The sequence below is a fragment of the Malaclemys terrapin genome, chromosome 18 (genome assembly GCF_027887155.1).
Source record: "Malaclemys terrapin pileata isolate rMalTer1 chromosome 18, rMalTer1.hap1, whole genome shotgun sequence".
Classification (NCBI taxonomy): domain Eukaryota; kingdom Metazoa; phylum Chordata; order Testudines; family Emydidae; genus Malaclemys; species Malaclemys terrapin.
The window spans coordinates 5,534,813-5,550,412 of record NC_071522.1 but is presented as its reverse complement, the minus strand read 5'-3'; the positions used below and the strand labels follow the sequence as shown (position 1 = coordinate 5,550,412).

General features: G+C 41.7%; 2 protein-coding genes across 4 annotated transcripts in view; one reads left to right on the top strand and one right to left on the bottom strand.

Moving 5' to 3' along the window:
* LOC128825557 (uncharacterized) overlaps positions 1-2,122 on the bottom strand; it is an 87,776-nt gene extending 85,654 nt beyond the window's left edge. The window contains exon 1 of the mRNA XM_054008159.1: positions 854-2,122. The gene's annotated coding sequence lies outside the window, so the exon portion shown is untranslated. The remainder of the gene's footprint in view (positions 1-853) is intronic.
* RNFT1 (ring finger protein, transmembrane 1) lies at positions 285-14,097 on the top strand. 3 transcript variants are annotated; one of them, XM_054008160.1, is made up of 10 exons: positions 287-377; positions 2,140-2,186; positions 2,880-3,310; positions 3,656-3,732; positions 4,423-4,523; positions 5,164-5,317; positions 6,544-6,702; positions 8,602-8,667; positions 9,805-9,906; positions 13,946-14,097. In XM_054008160.1, exons 2-10 carry the CDS (start codon positions 2,140-2,142, stop codon positions 14,078-14,080), a joined length of 1,272 nt encoding a protein of 423 aa, XP_053864135.1. In that variant the 5' UTR covers positions 287-377; the 3' UTR covers positions 14,081-14,097. The 3 variants fall into 3 exon arrangements, with proteins under 3 accessions (XP_053864137.1, XP_053864135.1, XP_053864136.1); XM_054008161.1 differs by lacking the exon at positions 2,140-2,186 and having other exon boundaries at positions 291-377; XM_054008162.1 differs by lacking the exons at positions 2,140-2,186; positions 2,880-3,310 and having other exon boundaries at positions 285-377.
* The last annotated feature ends 1,503 nt before the right edge of the window (positions 14,098-15,600 follow it).

Genomic DNA, 15,600 nt, shown 5'->3' with positions numbered 1-15,600 from the left:
TCCTCTTCCTCACGCCCTGACTGCCACCGCCCACGCCCCAGCTCCTCTCCTTCCTCCCCCGACCCCTCACGGCTCTCAAACGGCTCTCCCCCACCCCGGCCTCCGCCCCACAACTCCCCCTTGCCCCCTCCTCACCATCTGCCTCCCCCTCCCCCCGCGGGCTCGGCTGCGCGCTGGACGCAGGGCCTGAGCCTTGTTGCTATGGCGACAAACAGCTCCGGGCCTTCCTCCTCCAGCTCCTCCTCTTCCCACAGCCGGTAGTTGCTGCGGCTTCTTCCCCCGCCCCCAATTTAGCCCAGGCGTCAGCGATGGAGGCCTTGGGAGGCCGCGGTCCGGGCAGCAGGGCTGGGCACGGAGCCCCGGCCGCGTTATGAGAGGTAAGGCTGCGGGGCCGGGGGCACTTGCCCCTCTGGCTCCGCCCCTTCCCTGCGCTGCGGCGGATCTGCCCCGGGCTCTGTCCTCGGGCCGTGTACACGGGGATTGGGCCCTCGCTGTCTAGGGCCAGGGTGGAAATGGAAAGGGGAGGGTGTTGCCCCTCACAGTGTATCCCCACCCCCGCTGCCTTAGCTGGGGTTCAAATGGCATTGGGGGGAATTTGTCCCTCCCTGTCTGCCCTCTCTCCCCTGGCCCCCTTGCTAGGGGAGGAAGGTGGAAGGGGAATTAGCCCCTTACTGTCTGCCCCACTCTCACCCTTGGGTGGAGCTGAAAGGGGGCACTGACTGGTGCTGCCCACCCACGTTCCCCTAGGTTGGCACAGAAGGGTGTGTATCTCACCCCCTCTCTGTCCCTGCTGGGAAGGGAAAGCGGGGATGGGTGCTCCTCTGGGTGCTCTTTTGTTCATGACTGTATTTACCTGGCATCAGTGTCTTTGCCTTGGGAGGAACTCAGCAGTGGTGCCATCCCAGAGCAGCAGGGTGACATTCTGATGTGATGGTGTCAGGCCAGGTCATCACCACACTGGGACAGATAGATGTTTTGCAGACTAGACAGGTGGCTTCAGAACCTGTTTGCAGGACACCATTTCTGATAAACCTGGGAGCATCCCATAAACTCAGGCCTGAGTAGGAGGAGCCGACATGTTGAAAAAGTAAAATTAAAGGGAATTATGTTTCGGTCAGTGTTCAGAGAGTAGATTTAAGATCTATTAATTAAAATACAAAATGTTTGTTAATATATATATATAACATTAGGGTGCCTATTAAACACTTAAATTAGGAAATGAAAAGAATTCTCATAGTAACATTAAGTCAGCCATATTATGCATTCTATGTGTTTTATAGTATGATTTAATAATAAATGCAGTTATTTTTAAAGTTCTCTAAACAGGTAAACTGCCATGGGCTGATTCTGCAAAGCCGTACTACTAAGCATAGTGCTCTATTAAAACAATGGAATTACTTACAATATAGGAACTACTTTGTCCTGGTAGTTTTTGCAGGAGCAGGTCAGAAACCACCAAATCAAGAATGCTAATTACATTAATCAGTTTTAGCAACATAAATATTAAGGGCCTGATCCTGTAAACCCACGCATGAGAAACTTCATACATTCAGTGGTCTTGTTGACTTCAGATCTTTGGATTACTCACACACACGAAGTACAGTACATGAGTTTTTGCAAGACCGAGCCCTACAATATGATCGTAGGACAACAGATAATATATCCGTAATAGCTCTGAATGTTAGTGAGAAGTTTTACTGTGCATGCAGTTTTTTTTAAATGCTAATAACCCAATTTTTTTTTTACAAATTAGCAGAATCTAGTTTTGTTTCGAATGTTAAGTCTTTGCTAATGTAGATATGTGCACAAATAGCATATTGAGGTTTTCTTGCAGTTCAGATTGTATGTTTTTCCTGCTTGCATAACTGAAAAATAGGTCTATAGATTTTACTCAAACTTCCCTACATGTCCAACAAAAGAAACATTTTTGAGAAAATGGTGAGCAACTGAAAAGGGTTTATAATGAAATCCCAACTAAACAACAACTGTAGTGTTTGCTACCAGATAAATATTGTAAAAATACTTTGCACTTCCGTGCTATCTTAATCCAGTGTAATCAAAACACTTTCCAAAGAATATCTAATGAAACAATACACCATTCCTAGGATGTATATAAGAACTATTATACCCATTTGACAGATGGGGAGACTGAGGCACAGAAGTGAAATGAATTGCCAAGGGACACAGTGAGTAAATGACAGCACTGGGAATAAAACCCAGATCTCTTGCTCTAACCATTAGACCACTCTTTACTGTCTGCAATTGCCTTTGGACCTAGATTCTCTACCAACCCTAATCCAGTCCCACATATTAGCTCTTTATTTCCTGCTTTCTTCTCCCTCCCAGGATTACATTGCCTATGCAAAGCCCCCATATGGTCCATGCTCTTCCCAGTGCCTTTTAAAAGTGGATTAACCTGGTTCCACTCACTTCCCCAGACAGGATAATCTCATCTGGTAATCCCATAATGGCACTCAGTTTTCAGTACTCACTGGATTTTGATTAGACTTGTCTGTGTCTAAATATATGCCATTTTATGGATGCTAATTGTTTAGTTCCCATCCCCCACCTTTATTATTTCCTTCTATAATCTCATGATGGTTCCCAACCTTTTTCTGTAAATTTATATATCGTGTTAAAACTTCTGCTACACAAGCTAGTGCCTCTGTCTCCTCCTATTCAGATGGGTGCTTTCTAATTTTCAGTGTAGCTTTGGCTGTTCCAGACTGTATGTTTGGCAGCCCATTGAGGGTTACAGTATACATCACTGAATGATCATCAGGATGGCCAAAAGGCTGTGTATTTCAGAGAGACAATTCTCTTTTCCTAACTAAATGGAACACTGCTCCTTTAACATGGCTTTCCCCCCCCCCCTTTAGGAGACATAGCAGTGAGACAAAAGAATCTGGACCAGAGAGAGATACATTCAACGCCATGCAATCAAATTGCAGTCATCTCCACAATGCCCCAGGAAGTGGTGATGTTCCCTCATCCACTCAGAGTACCCATACAGCAGGGCTGCCAGGAGAAGGCTCTTGCCACCATAGTGGAGATGTTCACATCCAGCTAAGCTCTGCCTTGGGAGAAGCTGGGGAAAACGCCAGTTTCAGGCACATACGGTCAGGTTCCCAGGGCCGTTCACATGGCCACTCCCACAATGAAGCGAGGGGGCCCGAAGATTCCACCTTAGATTCAGAGGAACACAGTGGCAGCTCCATCTCTGAGCTCAGATATCTCTTCCAGTGGCTGCACAAAAGTCTTCCATACATCTTGATTCTGTGTATCAAACTGACCATGCAGCATATAATCGGTACAGTATAACAGAGTATGGTATGAGGGAACCAGCCCTTTTTTCCTGCATTCAATCCTGCTTATGAGCGTGCCTGAAGTATAATTTGATTTACTTTTAGCTTTATTTTAATTTGATTTCTTCACTGGAAGGAGAAATTTCCTAAAAGAGATTTCAATCACTTATCTGTTTTTCTTTTGTTAGCATATACAATGTAGCTTAATTATTTTAGCTTGATTGCCTGAGCTGTTAAAATGTTATTATGTTATTGAAAGTATTTGCTAGAAGTGCACTTATTTTGCTCTTATTTTATTTTAATCCAGTTTCTTATTTTCCTCCATATAACTGACCCATTTTTCCTAATAGGCATTTCTCTTGGAATTGGGCTGCTAACAACTTTTATGTATGCAAACAAAAGCATTGTAAATCAGGTTTTTCTAAGAGTAAGTATTGCCTGTTGCAATGAAGTTGAAGTGTTTTTACGTTAACTATTACCCAAGACTTCCATGAATCAGTTTTTGAGTGAAATGTGAACTGATCTTATATTAATTTAGTAAACAAAACAGATAAATATCATAGGATTTTTGAGATGTAAATGTTTTAGCTATCAATAAAATTTACACACTTCTAAGCCTGACTTAGCACTTGTCAGAGAAGCATACTTTGTAAATTTAAAATAAAATATTGGTACAATCTCTTTTTTGACTTTCCATATCGAAATGCCCGACAATGCTTCTGCCGTTATGAGACAGAAATTCTTAGCTGTATTTTAAAAACTGTTAAGACTACCATTTCATATGCAGAGTATCTGTTATGAGGGCACAGGGGTTATTGAGAATTTTGTTACTTTGAAAAGCAGTTATATATAAAAACATTAAACAAAAACATTTCCTTAAGAAGTGTTACTGCTTGGGCGTTCACCCCATTAAAGTGCATGGAGATCTGTGTGAGCACAATGATCTGCCCTTGCACTTCTTCTTCCTGGTCTAAAGTAACATAGCAGCATCTAGTACTAGTGACTGTGTTCAAATACTGCAGTTCTAGTTTTATTGAGTGTGAAAGAAATTAACTTGAGACTTAAAAAAAAATCAAAGTAACAGACAACTATTACATTTTTAATGTGTATCTTACAGGAAAGGTGCTCCAAGTTGCAATGTGCTTGGGTACTGATATTCCTAACCGGGTCATCTCTCCTCTTGTATTATACCTTTCACTCTCAGTCACTTTATTACAGGTAATTAGCGGAACATCTATGTTATATTAGTCACTTTAAATGAAATGTCATTTCTTGTGAAAACCTCATCTTTGCTCCTGGCATTTTTTTTTAAAGAGAATCAAGAAGTTGGCTTCTCTTAACACAAATAAATAAATAAATGGTGGGCCCAGTCCCGCAAAGCCTTACTGCAAAACACTCATGTGAAGAAGGGTTTGCAAGATTAGGCCCTATGTCTGGGGTTCACTGGCACAGCTTGGGTTTGATTCTCAGCCCTATTATCCCTTGGCGTGGGAGTACTGGGGATACAGTGCCATGAGTTTCTAGCAGGGCATGTGTCTAAGTTTCTTCTCTCACTAGTTTACAACAACCCTGCTAACTAAGGGGCAACATTGGCAGAATGGGAAAGGGAGCAAGTACCTGTATGGCAGGATGAAGGTTACAATGCAGATGTAAAGTGGATTCGAAATGGGGAGCGCTTCATGGATGACAAAAGATCTCTCTTTCCCACTCCTCCTAGAGGAAAACATTACACTATCTAAACATGCTTTTTTTTTTTTTTTAAATGTACCATTTTAAATGAAACCGTACGCTAATATCCATTCATGGTGTGTACCTCTGGAGAGTGTACCCTTGTAATTTTAGATATTTCTTTTTGTAGCTTAATCTTTTTAAAACCTACTGTGGATTTTATGAACTTCTGGGAGGTACTTTGGATCGTGGGAATCACAGACTTTATTCTGAAATTCCTCTTCATGGGCTTCAAATGCTTTATTCTCTTGGTGCCTTCTTTTATGATGTCTTTTAAATCCAAGGTAAGAAAATAATCTATACTTAGCTTTAGCATGAAGTTCCTTTTACAGTACAATCAGCCACTCATGAATTCCACCTAGAGGAACATTTTTCTTAATTAAAGCTCTGCGCATTATCTGTCAATGCAGGGGAAGGGAAAAACCATTGTCAACTATTTTTTGAGTATGGTCTTTCAGCTAGTTGTGCATCCATTTTATAGTAATTTAATCTAGACTGCATTTCCCTTGTTTGGTTATGAGAATGTCATGTGAGACTGCATCAAACGCCTTACTAAAATCAAGTTATGTCACATTTACTGCTTTCCCCTGACCACCAGGCCCAGTAACTCTTTTAAAGATAGAAATTCGGTTGGTTTGGCATGATTTGTTCTTGACAAATCCATGATGGTTATTTCTTATTGTATTGTCCTCTAGGTGCTTATAAATTGATTGCAAAACTGTTTTGCAAGGGAGGGCATGGAGCTTTTAAAGAATACAGAGTAACTTGCGGGGGGAGGTGAATGGAGTTCTGATTTACATGTGGTTGTAAAATAAAAGGCCTTTTCTTAACCCCCGTTTTTCTCAGTATTATATATGCAGACAATTTTTAACAGAAAATTGATCTCTATGTTTGGATTTTTCTTGTAAATTTTTCCCTTTTTGAATGCTTATGAAAGCAAGACTGATAACACTGGTAAGTAGGTAGGCACTCCTAGAATATCAGGGTTGGAAGTGACCTCAGGAGGTCATCTAGTCCAACCCCCTGCTCAAAGCAGGACCAATCCCCAGACAGATTTTTGCCCCAGATCCCTAAATGGTCCCCTTAGGGATTGAACTTACAACCTTGGGTTTAGCAGGCCAATACTCAAACCACAGAGCTAACCCCACTTGCCAAAGACACCCCTATTCTGATCTTATGTACCTTGGTTTTTCTGGCCTTCTCTTGAGCAGAGCCTGCTAGTTATGCATTTGTTTTATGCTAGTTGACAAATGTCAACTAGCGACTTGCCAAAGATCATCCGTTTTGTTTTGTTTGTCTTGTTTGTACACCATGCAGTTTTGTAACTCATACATGTACGGGATTTTAATGACTCAAGTTTCCAAACAGTATTTCATATCTGTTGAGACACTAGTTAAGATATAATGAGGGATAAATATTAAAAAGAGAGTTCATATATAGAAAAGATGCATTAACTTTAAATTATCTATGTTTTAAATGTATTTTTAAATATTCCTCTTGTTGTTCCTAGGGCTACTGGTATATGCTGTTAGAAGAATTCTGCCAGTATTACCGTACGTTTGTCCCCATACCAATTTGGTTTCGTTACCTTATTGGCTATAGGGAGCTGGACAATATACTGGGGTGGAGTCTTGGAGTATTGTTGGGGTTGCTCTACTTCATTCTAAAAGTATGTAAATGTTATCGTTCCTCTGTATTTTAATGTATTAAAATTATACTGCATTAATCACCATAGAAGAGATGTAGACATACAAATGAATTTATTGTGAAATATTCCCCAGAGTTTGAACTGACTTGCTGGTTAAATACAGCCTTCCAAAATCAATATAAAAATTTGCTAGGTCAGGCATTAAATCTGTTCACCCTCCCTTTGAAGGATGATTAGAAAACTAATGATGTTTTACACAGTCCAAAAATTGCTTGCCACAGCTGAGTGTGAGAGTAGGAATTCTGTCTGAACTAGTTGTTAATGCCAGGATGGCTATATATGTTTTGTGTCCTTCAAGCTAAGATCCACTGGGTTGCTCTCACTGTTGGAGAGTTCAAGTTCTGAATTTCACTTTAACACAGCAAGCACTAGGGCATTCTCAGGGTGGCAGGCCTGACCCTCCGTTACCTGTGGTATCTGGGAGGTCTGCCGGAGCCTGAGTTTGGCAAACTTCATGGCACTATTGTGCTTTTGAGTGGCCTTTGTAGTAATAGGGAATCAGGTTGGTGGGTTTTTGTTTTGTTAATTAGAGACTTCTGTTGTTGTTTGTTTTTTGTAATTTTGCTGTAGAGTGCCTATGTGCCTTTGTATTGCCAAAGTAAGACCAAACTTGAACTAGGGTGGAAAAAAATATTAAGAACTTGTGGACAGAATGTGGAGTAATGCACCAAATAATAGTCTTAACTGTTACTGTAGACTTCTTGTAGGCAGTATGTAAACAAATTGCCAAGGGAGATAACTGGAATTCTGCCTAACGAAACCCTCTCCTTTTGGAAAATCTTGCATTAAGTTAAATTGTTGCTTTGGGCTTCCATTCCACTATTTTAACTTGTCAGCTTAATCTGTTTTTCTTCAACATGGCTTAAAACCTCCCCGTCACAAAGGGAAGTTGGGTGTCAACTCCCATTGACTTTCAGTGTAGTCGGGTACCTAACTCCCTTTTGTCCCTTTGACACTATCCCACTCTGTGCTTATACTAGGCATATCCACAACTATCTTGGTTTGGTACAATTTATATATAACACAGCAGCTGTGTTCTATTGTTTACTATACACATGCAAAATTAAAAGATCATTATGTTAAAAAAACATTAAGATTGCAAAGTTAAGTACTCACAAGTTAGGCAATGCTAGATATAAAGTTGCCTGTGCCACCTTAATTTGATTCTCTTGTGTGTATGCACTATGGTACAATCTTTAATTACATGATCGCTTACTATTTTTTTCCAGCGAGGACAGACTCTTCTGAGATATTAGCTGCTGAAATCTCAGAAGTCTCTACTGAGTATATATGAACTATAATTTTTAAAGGTAAATAATTTGGCCAAATATGAATAAATTTTCATGGGGATGGCAGAAGGCACATCCCTGACACAAAGACATTTCGCTGCCAAATTTCAAGTCCCTCCTCCAAAACATGGGGGTGCGAAAGCATCTCAAAGAAAAGGTTACCAGAATTTTTGTAACATGGACAAAACAATATATTTTACCCTAGTCTCATTTTTGGAACAGCTCAACCATTTAGGCTGAAATTTTGCACAACAGTTCAGCCTGAGGCAGACACCCAGCATGGAAAATTTCAGACTTAACAGTTAAAATTTGGCAAAGTTTATAAGCCACCGAAAGCATGGTTTTAAAAAGGGGAAGTGTTGGGCAACTCAGTAATAAGGAGACCTATCAATCCCACCTACAATTGTTTCGTTACCAGACTAAAAGTAAAACACTGAAGGCCAAGTGTGCAAAGTGTTGCACGGAATTTTAGCACTGAGGCTCTTCACTTCAAAATCTGCATAGAGTTTGAAAATCTAGCTCTTGGAAATAAATATTAAGCATAATTTTGTTTTTCTTTTCTCAAATTCAGCTTTTGAGCCTTTTTGGACGTCTGAGAAACTTTAGACAGGTTTTGCGGATGTTTTGTACACGACCAGTGAGTATTGGATTCTCTGTAACAACCAAATGACAAATGTGGCTTCTACAAAAATGATTCTTCTTGAAGATAAGCTTTTCCCTGTGTACTAGTTGATCACATTATGTTCTTTTAGTTACATGGAGTTCAACTTTCAAAGTAATCCCACTGTTTGTTCCCTTCTTACAGTTTCTTGCACTGTAAAATTTAATTTCTCAGCTTCATGGTCATGGGTCGACCTGAAGTCACTTTAAAAGTGATTAGTTTTTTATTGTGTAAGCAGCATCTTGAGGTAAACTATTTGAATACCATGTAAATAAAGTATGATGTAAAGAATATATTTTAAAACTGGGTGAAATATTTGTTTGACTCACATCCGCAAGAGCAAAGTAGCAAACCTTTACCCATTATTAACTAACTGAAATATACAAGAGTAAGACCCAGATCTTGGCAAAATAACTGAAGAATAAATAGATATTCCATTCACAATAAAAAATGATTTTTTCTAGAATAGTGGTGGTTGATAAAATGTATTGTAATTTTAATCCAGAGCCTGCTGTGCATGTACCAGAATATATAGGTTTCAGAGTAGCAGCCGTGTTAGTCTGTATCCGCAAAAAGAACAGGAGTACTTGTGGCACCTTAGAGACTAACAAATTTATTAGAGCATAAGCTTTCGTGGACCCGAAGAAGTGGGCTGTAGTCCACGAAAGCTTATGCTCTAATAAATTTGTTAGTCTCTAAGGTGCCACAAGTACTCCTGTTCTTCTTTTTGAGAATATATAGGAGTATTTTTGACATTTAATTAGATTAATACTAAAATATCTTACGCTGTCTGTGTAAGCAATACTTTCTTAACAGTAAGTGATGTGTTTTCATTCTGGTCAATGTGTAACAGCCCATGACAGAACTCTGCTGCAGGAAGGCCACCATTGTAGCAAACTACTTCCAAAGTCCCACATAGTGTGCTCAGTAGATTAGACCCAAATACCACCTTGCCCTGGAGCATGTATGTGTCAATGTAGCACCCTAAGGATTGAAACACTTAACATCCTGTTGCCCCAGGGATTTAATTGTTTCCCCTCTAACCACATCCTTTCAGTCTTCCTGATCTTTTTCTGGATCGTAACATCTGCTGCAAAATCTTTTTTTTAACAGCACTATGGAGTGACAGCTAGCAAGAGACAGTGTTCTGAAGCAGATGATATTTGTTCAATATGCCAAGCTGAATTTCAAAAGCCTATTCTTCTCATCTGCCAGGTAATTCTAAAGAGATTTTTGAATTGGAGAATCACAATGTGGGGAGGCTCTTGTTCTGAAACTTTGTGAATCAAGCTGATGTTGACAGTGTCAGTTGGAAAGTAGCAACAGCTTTATGGGAAAAACTTGTAGATGCTTGTGAATGGGAAACTCCCTTTTGATGGAAGAGTCCTGTAAGTCTTGGTAGCTTGCGTATATTTGCCTGCAACTTTTTTTTTTTTTTAAAGGTCTGAAATTTTATATTGTATGCTAAAGACAGCAGCTGTCAGTACTATATTGTATGGGAACAGTTAATACTAGCAAGTACTCAACAAGGGATTGGGCACTTATATGGATAAAAGAATATACAGCGTTGATGCTAACAAATTTTGGAAGCGTTTAAATTTCATGCTTCAAAAATTAAAGAAATATCGAACTACTAGGAGTTTTTTTTGTACCTTCCCCTAAAGCATCTAGTGCTGACTGCAGTCAGAGACAACATACTGAACTAGGTGGACCATGAGTCTGATTTAATATGACAATTCCTGTGTTTCTTAGGAGATCTGAAGACACTACACACTTGGGTAGAAAAAGCATATCAACTTGTTCTCACTTGACTAAGCTGTCTATGCAGTAGTTAACTCCTGTCCAATTACTTCTAGAATCCTTGCAAGTCTTCATACTGCTGATGCTTTGCAGTGTGTGTGTGTGTTGTTTTTTTTTTTTTTTTTAAATAAATAAAGTAATTGCTGTTGCTACAGGTAGGGCTGGTAGCACTGTCTATGGTTAAGGTTGCTCAACATTTCCCATTATAGGACCCTGTTTTCAGTTGCTTTTAACTTGCAAAACTTGAACCATTTGGGATGAAATTTTCCATGTAGGGTGTCTGCTTTAGTCTGATTTTTGTTTGTTCGTTTGTTTTTGAAAATTTCAGCTAAAATAGTCCAGCCACTTCTGAAAATGAGGCTAAGAAAAAATACATTTGTTAAAAAAAATTCTGGTGCACTTTTCTTTTAGTGGCTCTCTAGCTCCCTAGTGCTTTGGAGCAGAAACGCTAAATGCGTCAGGAGGTTGCCTTTGTGACAGGGATGTACCTGTTGCGCTCCCTGTGAAAATCTGCCCAGGGCTCAGGAGGACTTTTTCCTGCAATTGCAACTTGGGGCTGCTGCAGCCAGGGCTGTGTCTGGGCACCTGAACTGAGTACAGGGAGTCTGTCTTCCCTGTGCTTTCAGTGCCCCCCCTTCTCGGTCCAGGCAGCATGGAGGATGGAACCACCTAATCTGAATGCAAGGCGGGGAGGGGGATAAGAGCTTGACCTGCAAGGGGAGTAGATTGGCACAAGGAGCATAGGGGTGGGGAAGAGAGGAGAACGGCATTAGAGTGGAAGGATAGATTGGGACTGGAGATTGGCAGGGGGAGAGGGAAACTTGGACTGGGAGCTGGGGTAGGGAGAGACTGGAACTGAACCAGTGGGGCCAGGAGAAAGAGGAGAGGGGGAGACAAATCTGAGGATCTAGAGTATGGGAGTCAGAACTGGGACTGTTTGAGCCAAGAGACTGGGCCAAGGAGTGGAGGGACACTAAGAATGGGACTGGGAGGTAGTGGGGATGAGCAATGGATATGCAGGGAGAGACAGATTAGATTAGGAACTAGAATAAGAAGGAGCTGGGAATGGCTGGGGAAGGAGAGTGGGACTAGGGTGAAAAGTCTGAGAAAAGGAGTCTGGGACTAGGTAGCAAGAACAGAACTGGGAGAGGAGCCAGTAGTAAGGAATAGACAGGCACTGGGACCAAGAGGAGCGGGATAGTCAGAAGGAGCCACACTTGGTGGGGAAATGAGCAGAAATTTGTGCCCACTAGAGGACACACTCCTCCAAAGCCAGGAATGGAACCCAGGAGTCACCATTCCTCTTGTGTCAGCAAATAAGTATGAAACAGGGTGTGTTTCATCGCCTTTAGTGCTGGTCCATATGGAGCAGGGGTCTCAAACACGCGGCCATGCAGCCCGCGGGGTTCTTTCCTGCGGCCCGCCAAGCTCCCCATGCCCCCCCCTCCGCCCGCCCCTCTGCCTACCCTATGGCGCCGCGAGCCCCGCACCACTCCTTGAAGCGGCTGGAACTATGGCCCTGCAGCCCCGGGCAGGGCAGGGCAGGGGAGGGGGGAGTAGAGGGCTCCATGCTCTTGCTTCCAGGCACCGCCCCCCCCCCCCCCCAGCTCCCATTGGCCGGGAATGGGGAACCGCGGCCAATGGGAGCTTTGGGGGAGGTAACTGGAGGAGCAGCAAGAGCAGCACATGGCACTGTTTCCCCCTGCCCCCGGGACTCTGGCTGCTTCCTGGAGCGGAGCAGGGCCAAGGCAGGCAGGGAGCCTGCCCTGGCCACGGTGCACGGCGCTGCCACCCCGGAGCCACTCTAGATAAACAGCGCCAGGCCGGAGCCCGCACCCTTCCTGCATCCCAACCCCCTGTCTGGAGCCCCCTGCCACATCCCACATACCCCAACCCCCTGCTGCACCCCTCAACCCTCCTGCACCCCACACCCCAACTCTGCCCATAGCCCCTGCCACACCCTGCACATCTCCTGCACTCCATGCCCTGAGCCCCCTGCCGCACCCCTAACCCCTCCTGTACCCCACACCCCAACTCCCTGCCATACCCCTCCTGCACCCCACACCCCAACTCCCTGCCCTGAGACCCCTGCCGCACCCCCTGGGGGCAGGGAGGGGGCAGAGTTGGGGTGAGGACTTCGGGGAAGAGGTTGGAATGGGGGCAGAGAAGAGGCGGGGCAGGGGTGGGACCTCATGGAAGGGGTGGAGTGGGGGCGGGGCCAGGGGCAGCAAGGGGTGGGTGTCAGTGATGCACTAGTCCTCATGTGGCCCTCTTGGTCATTTGAGTTTGAGACCCCTGATATAGAAGAAGACAAGCTAGTATTGCTATCATTTACTCCTAATTCGCAGAGATCTGTGAGGTGGACCTAAAGGTTTTAGATCTCCTGACGAACTATCTGGGTGTCATTATGATGCTATATGAGGAAATTTTTTTTTTTTTTTTCCAGATTGCTTTTTTAAGTAACACACCAGAAAAATTCTGTGTTAAAAGCACACTATTAATGTTGCAAAGTCAAAGGTTCACTGCTCGGAAATGGCACTTCTGTGCAACCTTGATGTGACCTCGCCCCCCTTGTGTGTAAGCATTGTGGTATTGTTTAATTAGCCGATCACAAACTATTTTTTTCCACAGAACCTCTGCCTCATTCCGTGCACAGGATGCACCTGTTCTGGGGATGAATTAGGGTTTTACGTAGTTTAAAAAAAAAGTCTGTAGGATTCTGCGTCATTTGTTGCAGAAGTTGGAAGGTGCGTAGCGATGGAGGCAGGGGATTGCAGGAATAGAAACAATGGGCTCATGGATAAACAGTTAAATTCTGCCCTTAAGAATTGGATTCTGTCCCTGTGTTTGCCACAGAGCTTTGCTTTGAACATATGAAGTGCTGTATAATGCGAAGGACTCTTAAAAATCAGGTCCTGCGTGTCTCAAATTGGTCACCCCAATTAGTGGATACCTCATACCTTAATCCCTCTATGATGTAGAAAAGCCCATAAGAAAACTAATAATTGTTTTCAGAGCAAAGTCCAAATGGTGTGCAGGAAATGCTACTCATCAAACAAGAAAACAAAATATTGAATGGCTGCTCAGTAAGTGATCACCATCCATTCTGTGCACTGCATGAGGCAAAGGTCCTCTGCAAAAAATAGGATATAATCATGTAATTAAATACTATCATAATACTTACGCACAGAGAGGCTGAATCACCATTGCACAGGTAACCTTACTTCTGGCATTTCCCAAGATCTGAATCCTTGAGTTTGCAATTTTAATATTTTTAGCTTGGTTTTATATGCAATTATGTAAGTAGAATAGTTTAGCAGAACCATTAATTATTAGAAGAGTAACTAGATTAATATTCTAAATGGATTTGAAAAACAGGTTGTAATAAATATTAGATCTTTTGTGCTCTTGCCGTTAAAAAAATGTCAAGTACTTGTCATTCTTTTCATTACAGCACATATTTTGTGAAGAATGCATCTCTTTATGGTTCAATAGAGAGAAAACATGTCCACTCTGCAGAACTGTTATTTCAGACCATGTTAACAAATGGAAGGATGGAGCCACTTCTATGCATCTACAGATTTATTAAAACATGTCATACTTTTACTTTTTTTTACAGTGTACATTCATTTGAATTAATGTTTTGCAGTTTAATGTGGATGGTAAAGGGACTGTGTTTAAGATTAGCAAAGGACTATCAAATATTCTAAAATCTGAGTTTATTAAAACATAGCATACATTGAAAACTGCCTTTTTATAGATTAATTCTATAAAAAAAAAACTTACATTTATGTTCAAAATCCAACATTTTGATTTTTTTTCATACTTCAGAGAAATGGTCAAATATTTGAAAATGCTGCATGGTTAGTTGCAGCAACTTCTTCCCTCATTGTTTTACATTAACATCTACAATAGTTTGCAGTGTTCCAGATTGTAGTAAATTGCATTTATTCTTCTATGACTTTACCAAACACAACAGCTAGAGATGTGGGCTATGATCTTACAACTCCTATGGACTTGAGTGGGAGTTGCAGAGCTACTCATCACACTCAAAGAGTAGACCCTTCAATGCTGAACCTGATAGTTCAGAGAAATTAGACCTCTTTTTTCATGTGTTAGACCTATGTCATTAACAGTTTTTCATTACATTTTGAGGAAAATCATAAGAATTTCCCCCACTTAGGTCCAATGAAGACCTATAGGAATCTTTCGCCATCTTATGCTTACCATATAAATTACCCAACCACTGCTGGAAGTTTTGTACTTAATATTTTATAAAGTTTGTATTTTCAAAACAAATCTTTAATACTATATTTTTGTCAAATATCAGGTAACCAAATTTTCTTAAAGGGGAGAATCTATTTTATATTATATATACATGATTTGTAGTGTGCATAGAATATAGAGAATAAATGCAGTTTAAATTCTTTTGGCTGGTGCATGTTCTGTAAGCATACAGGATTTGTTACTGTTCCATTGACAACAGCAACTTTTAAATATGTGCACATGAAACATCACCATTTGCCCCATAAAAATAGATAACTTTTTCAAAGACAAATGTCCTGGTGATTAGTCTCTACGCTAACTGTGCAACTAAATCATTCTCTTCTCTCTGCTTACTTGTCTCTCCTCACCTCTTCCATTCAGACATAATAGGCTAAAACTATCCTGCCAGTGAATTACTGCAGGGCTGAATTTAGCCTGAATTTAGTTTTTAGCTGTTTTGCTACTTACTCAATTGAACACTTAAAGAAATTGCCAATTTGAGAAGCACTTGGTTTCTTTGTTTGCAAGAGAATGTGCTCCTATCTTAGGGTATGTCTACACTACAAAATTAGGTCGATTTTATTTAAGTCAACATTGAGCCTCTGATTTAAGCAAGTCGATTCTGCATGTCCCCACTATGCACATTCTTACTAATATCCTCACTAGCAGGGCTTGCGTCGACTCACAGAGCGTTGCACTCTGGGTAGCTATCCCACAGTGCATGGAGCCGACTGGAACATTGGGTTGGGCTTGCAATGCCTCCTGGGACCAAAACATTTGCGCAGGTGGTTATGGGAAACTGGCATTAGCTCTCAGGATGCACTTCCCTCCCTGAAATCAACA

Bases quoted from the DNA above. Each gene is read 5' to 3' on its own strand.
- RNFT1 (XM_054008160.1), top strand. From the start codon at position 2,140: ATGGGGAGACTGAGGCACAGAAGTGAAATGAATTGCCAAGGGACACA. The intron at 2,187-2,879 runs GTGAGTAAATGA...CCCCCCCTTTAG, and splicing joins ATGAATTGCCAAGGGACACA to GAGACATAGCAGTGAGACAA. The intron at 9,907-13,945 runs GTAATTCTAAAG...TTTTCATTACAG, and splicing joins CTATTCTTCTCATCTGCCAG to CACATATTTTGTGAAGAATG.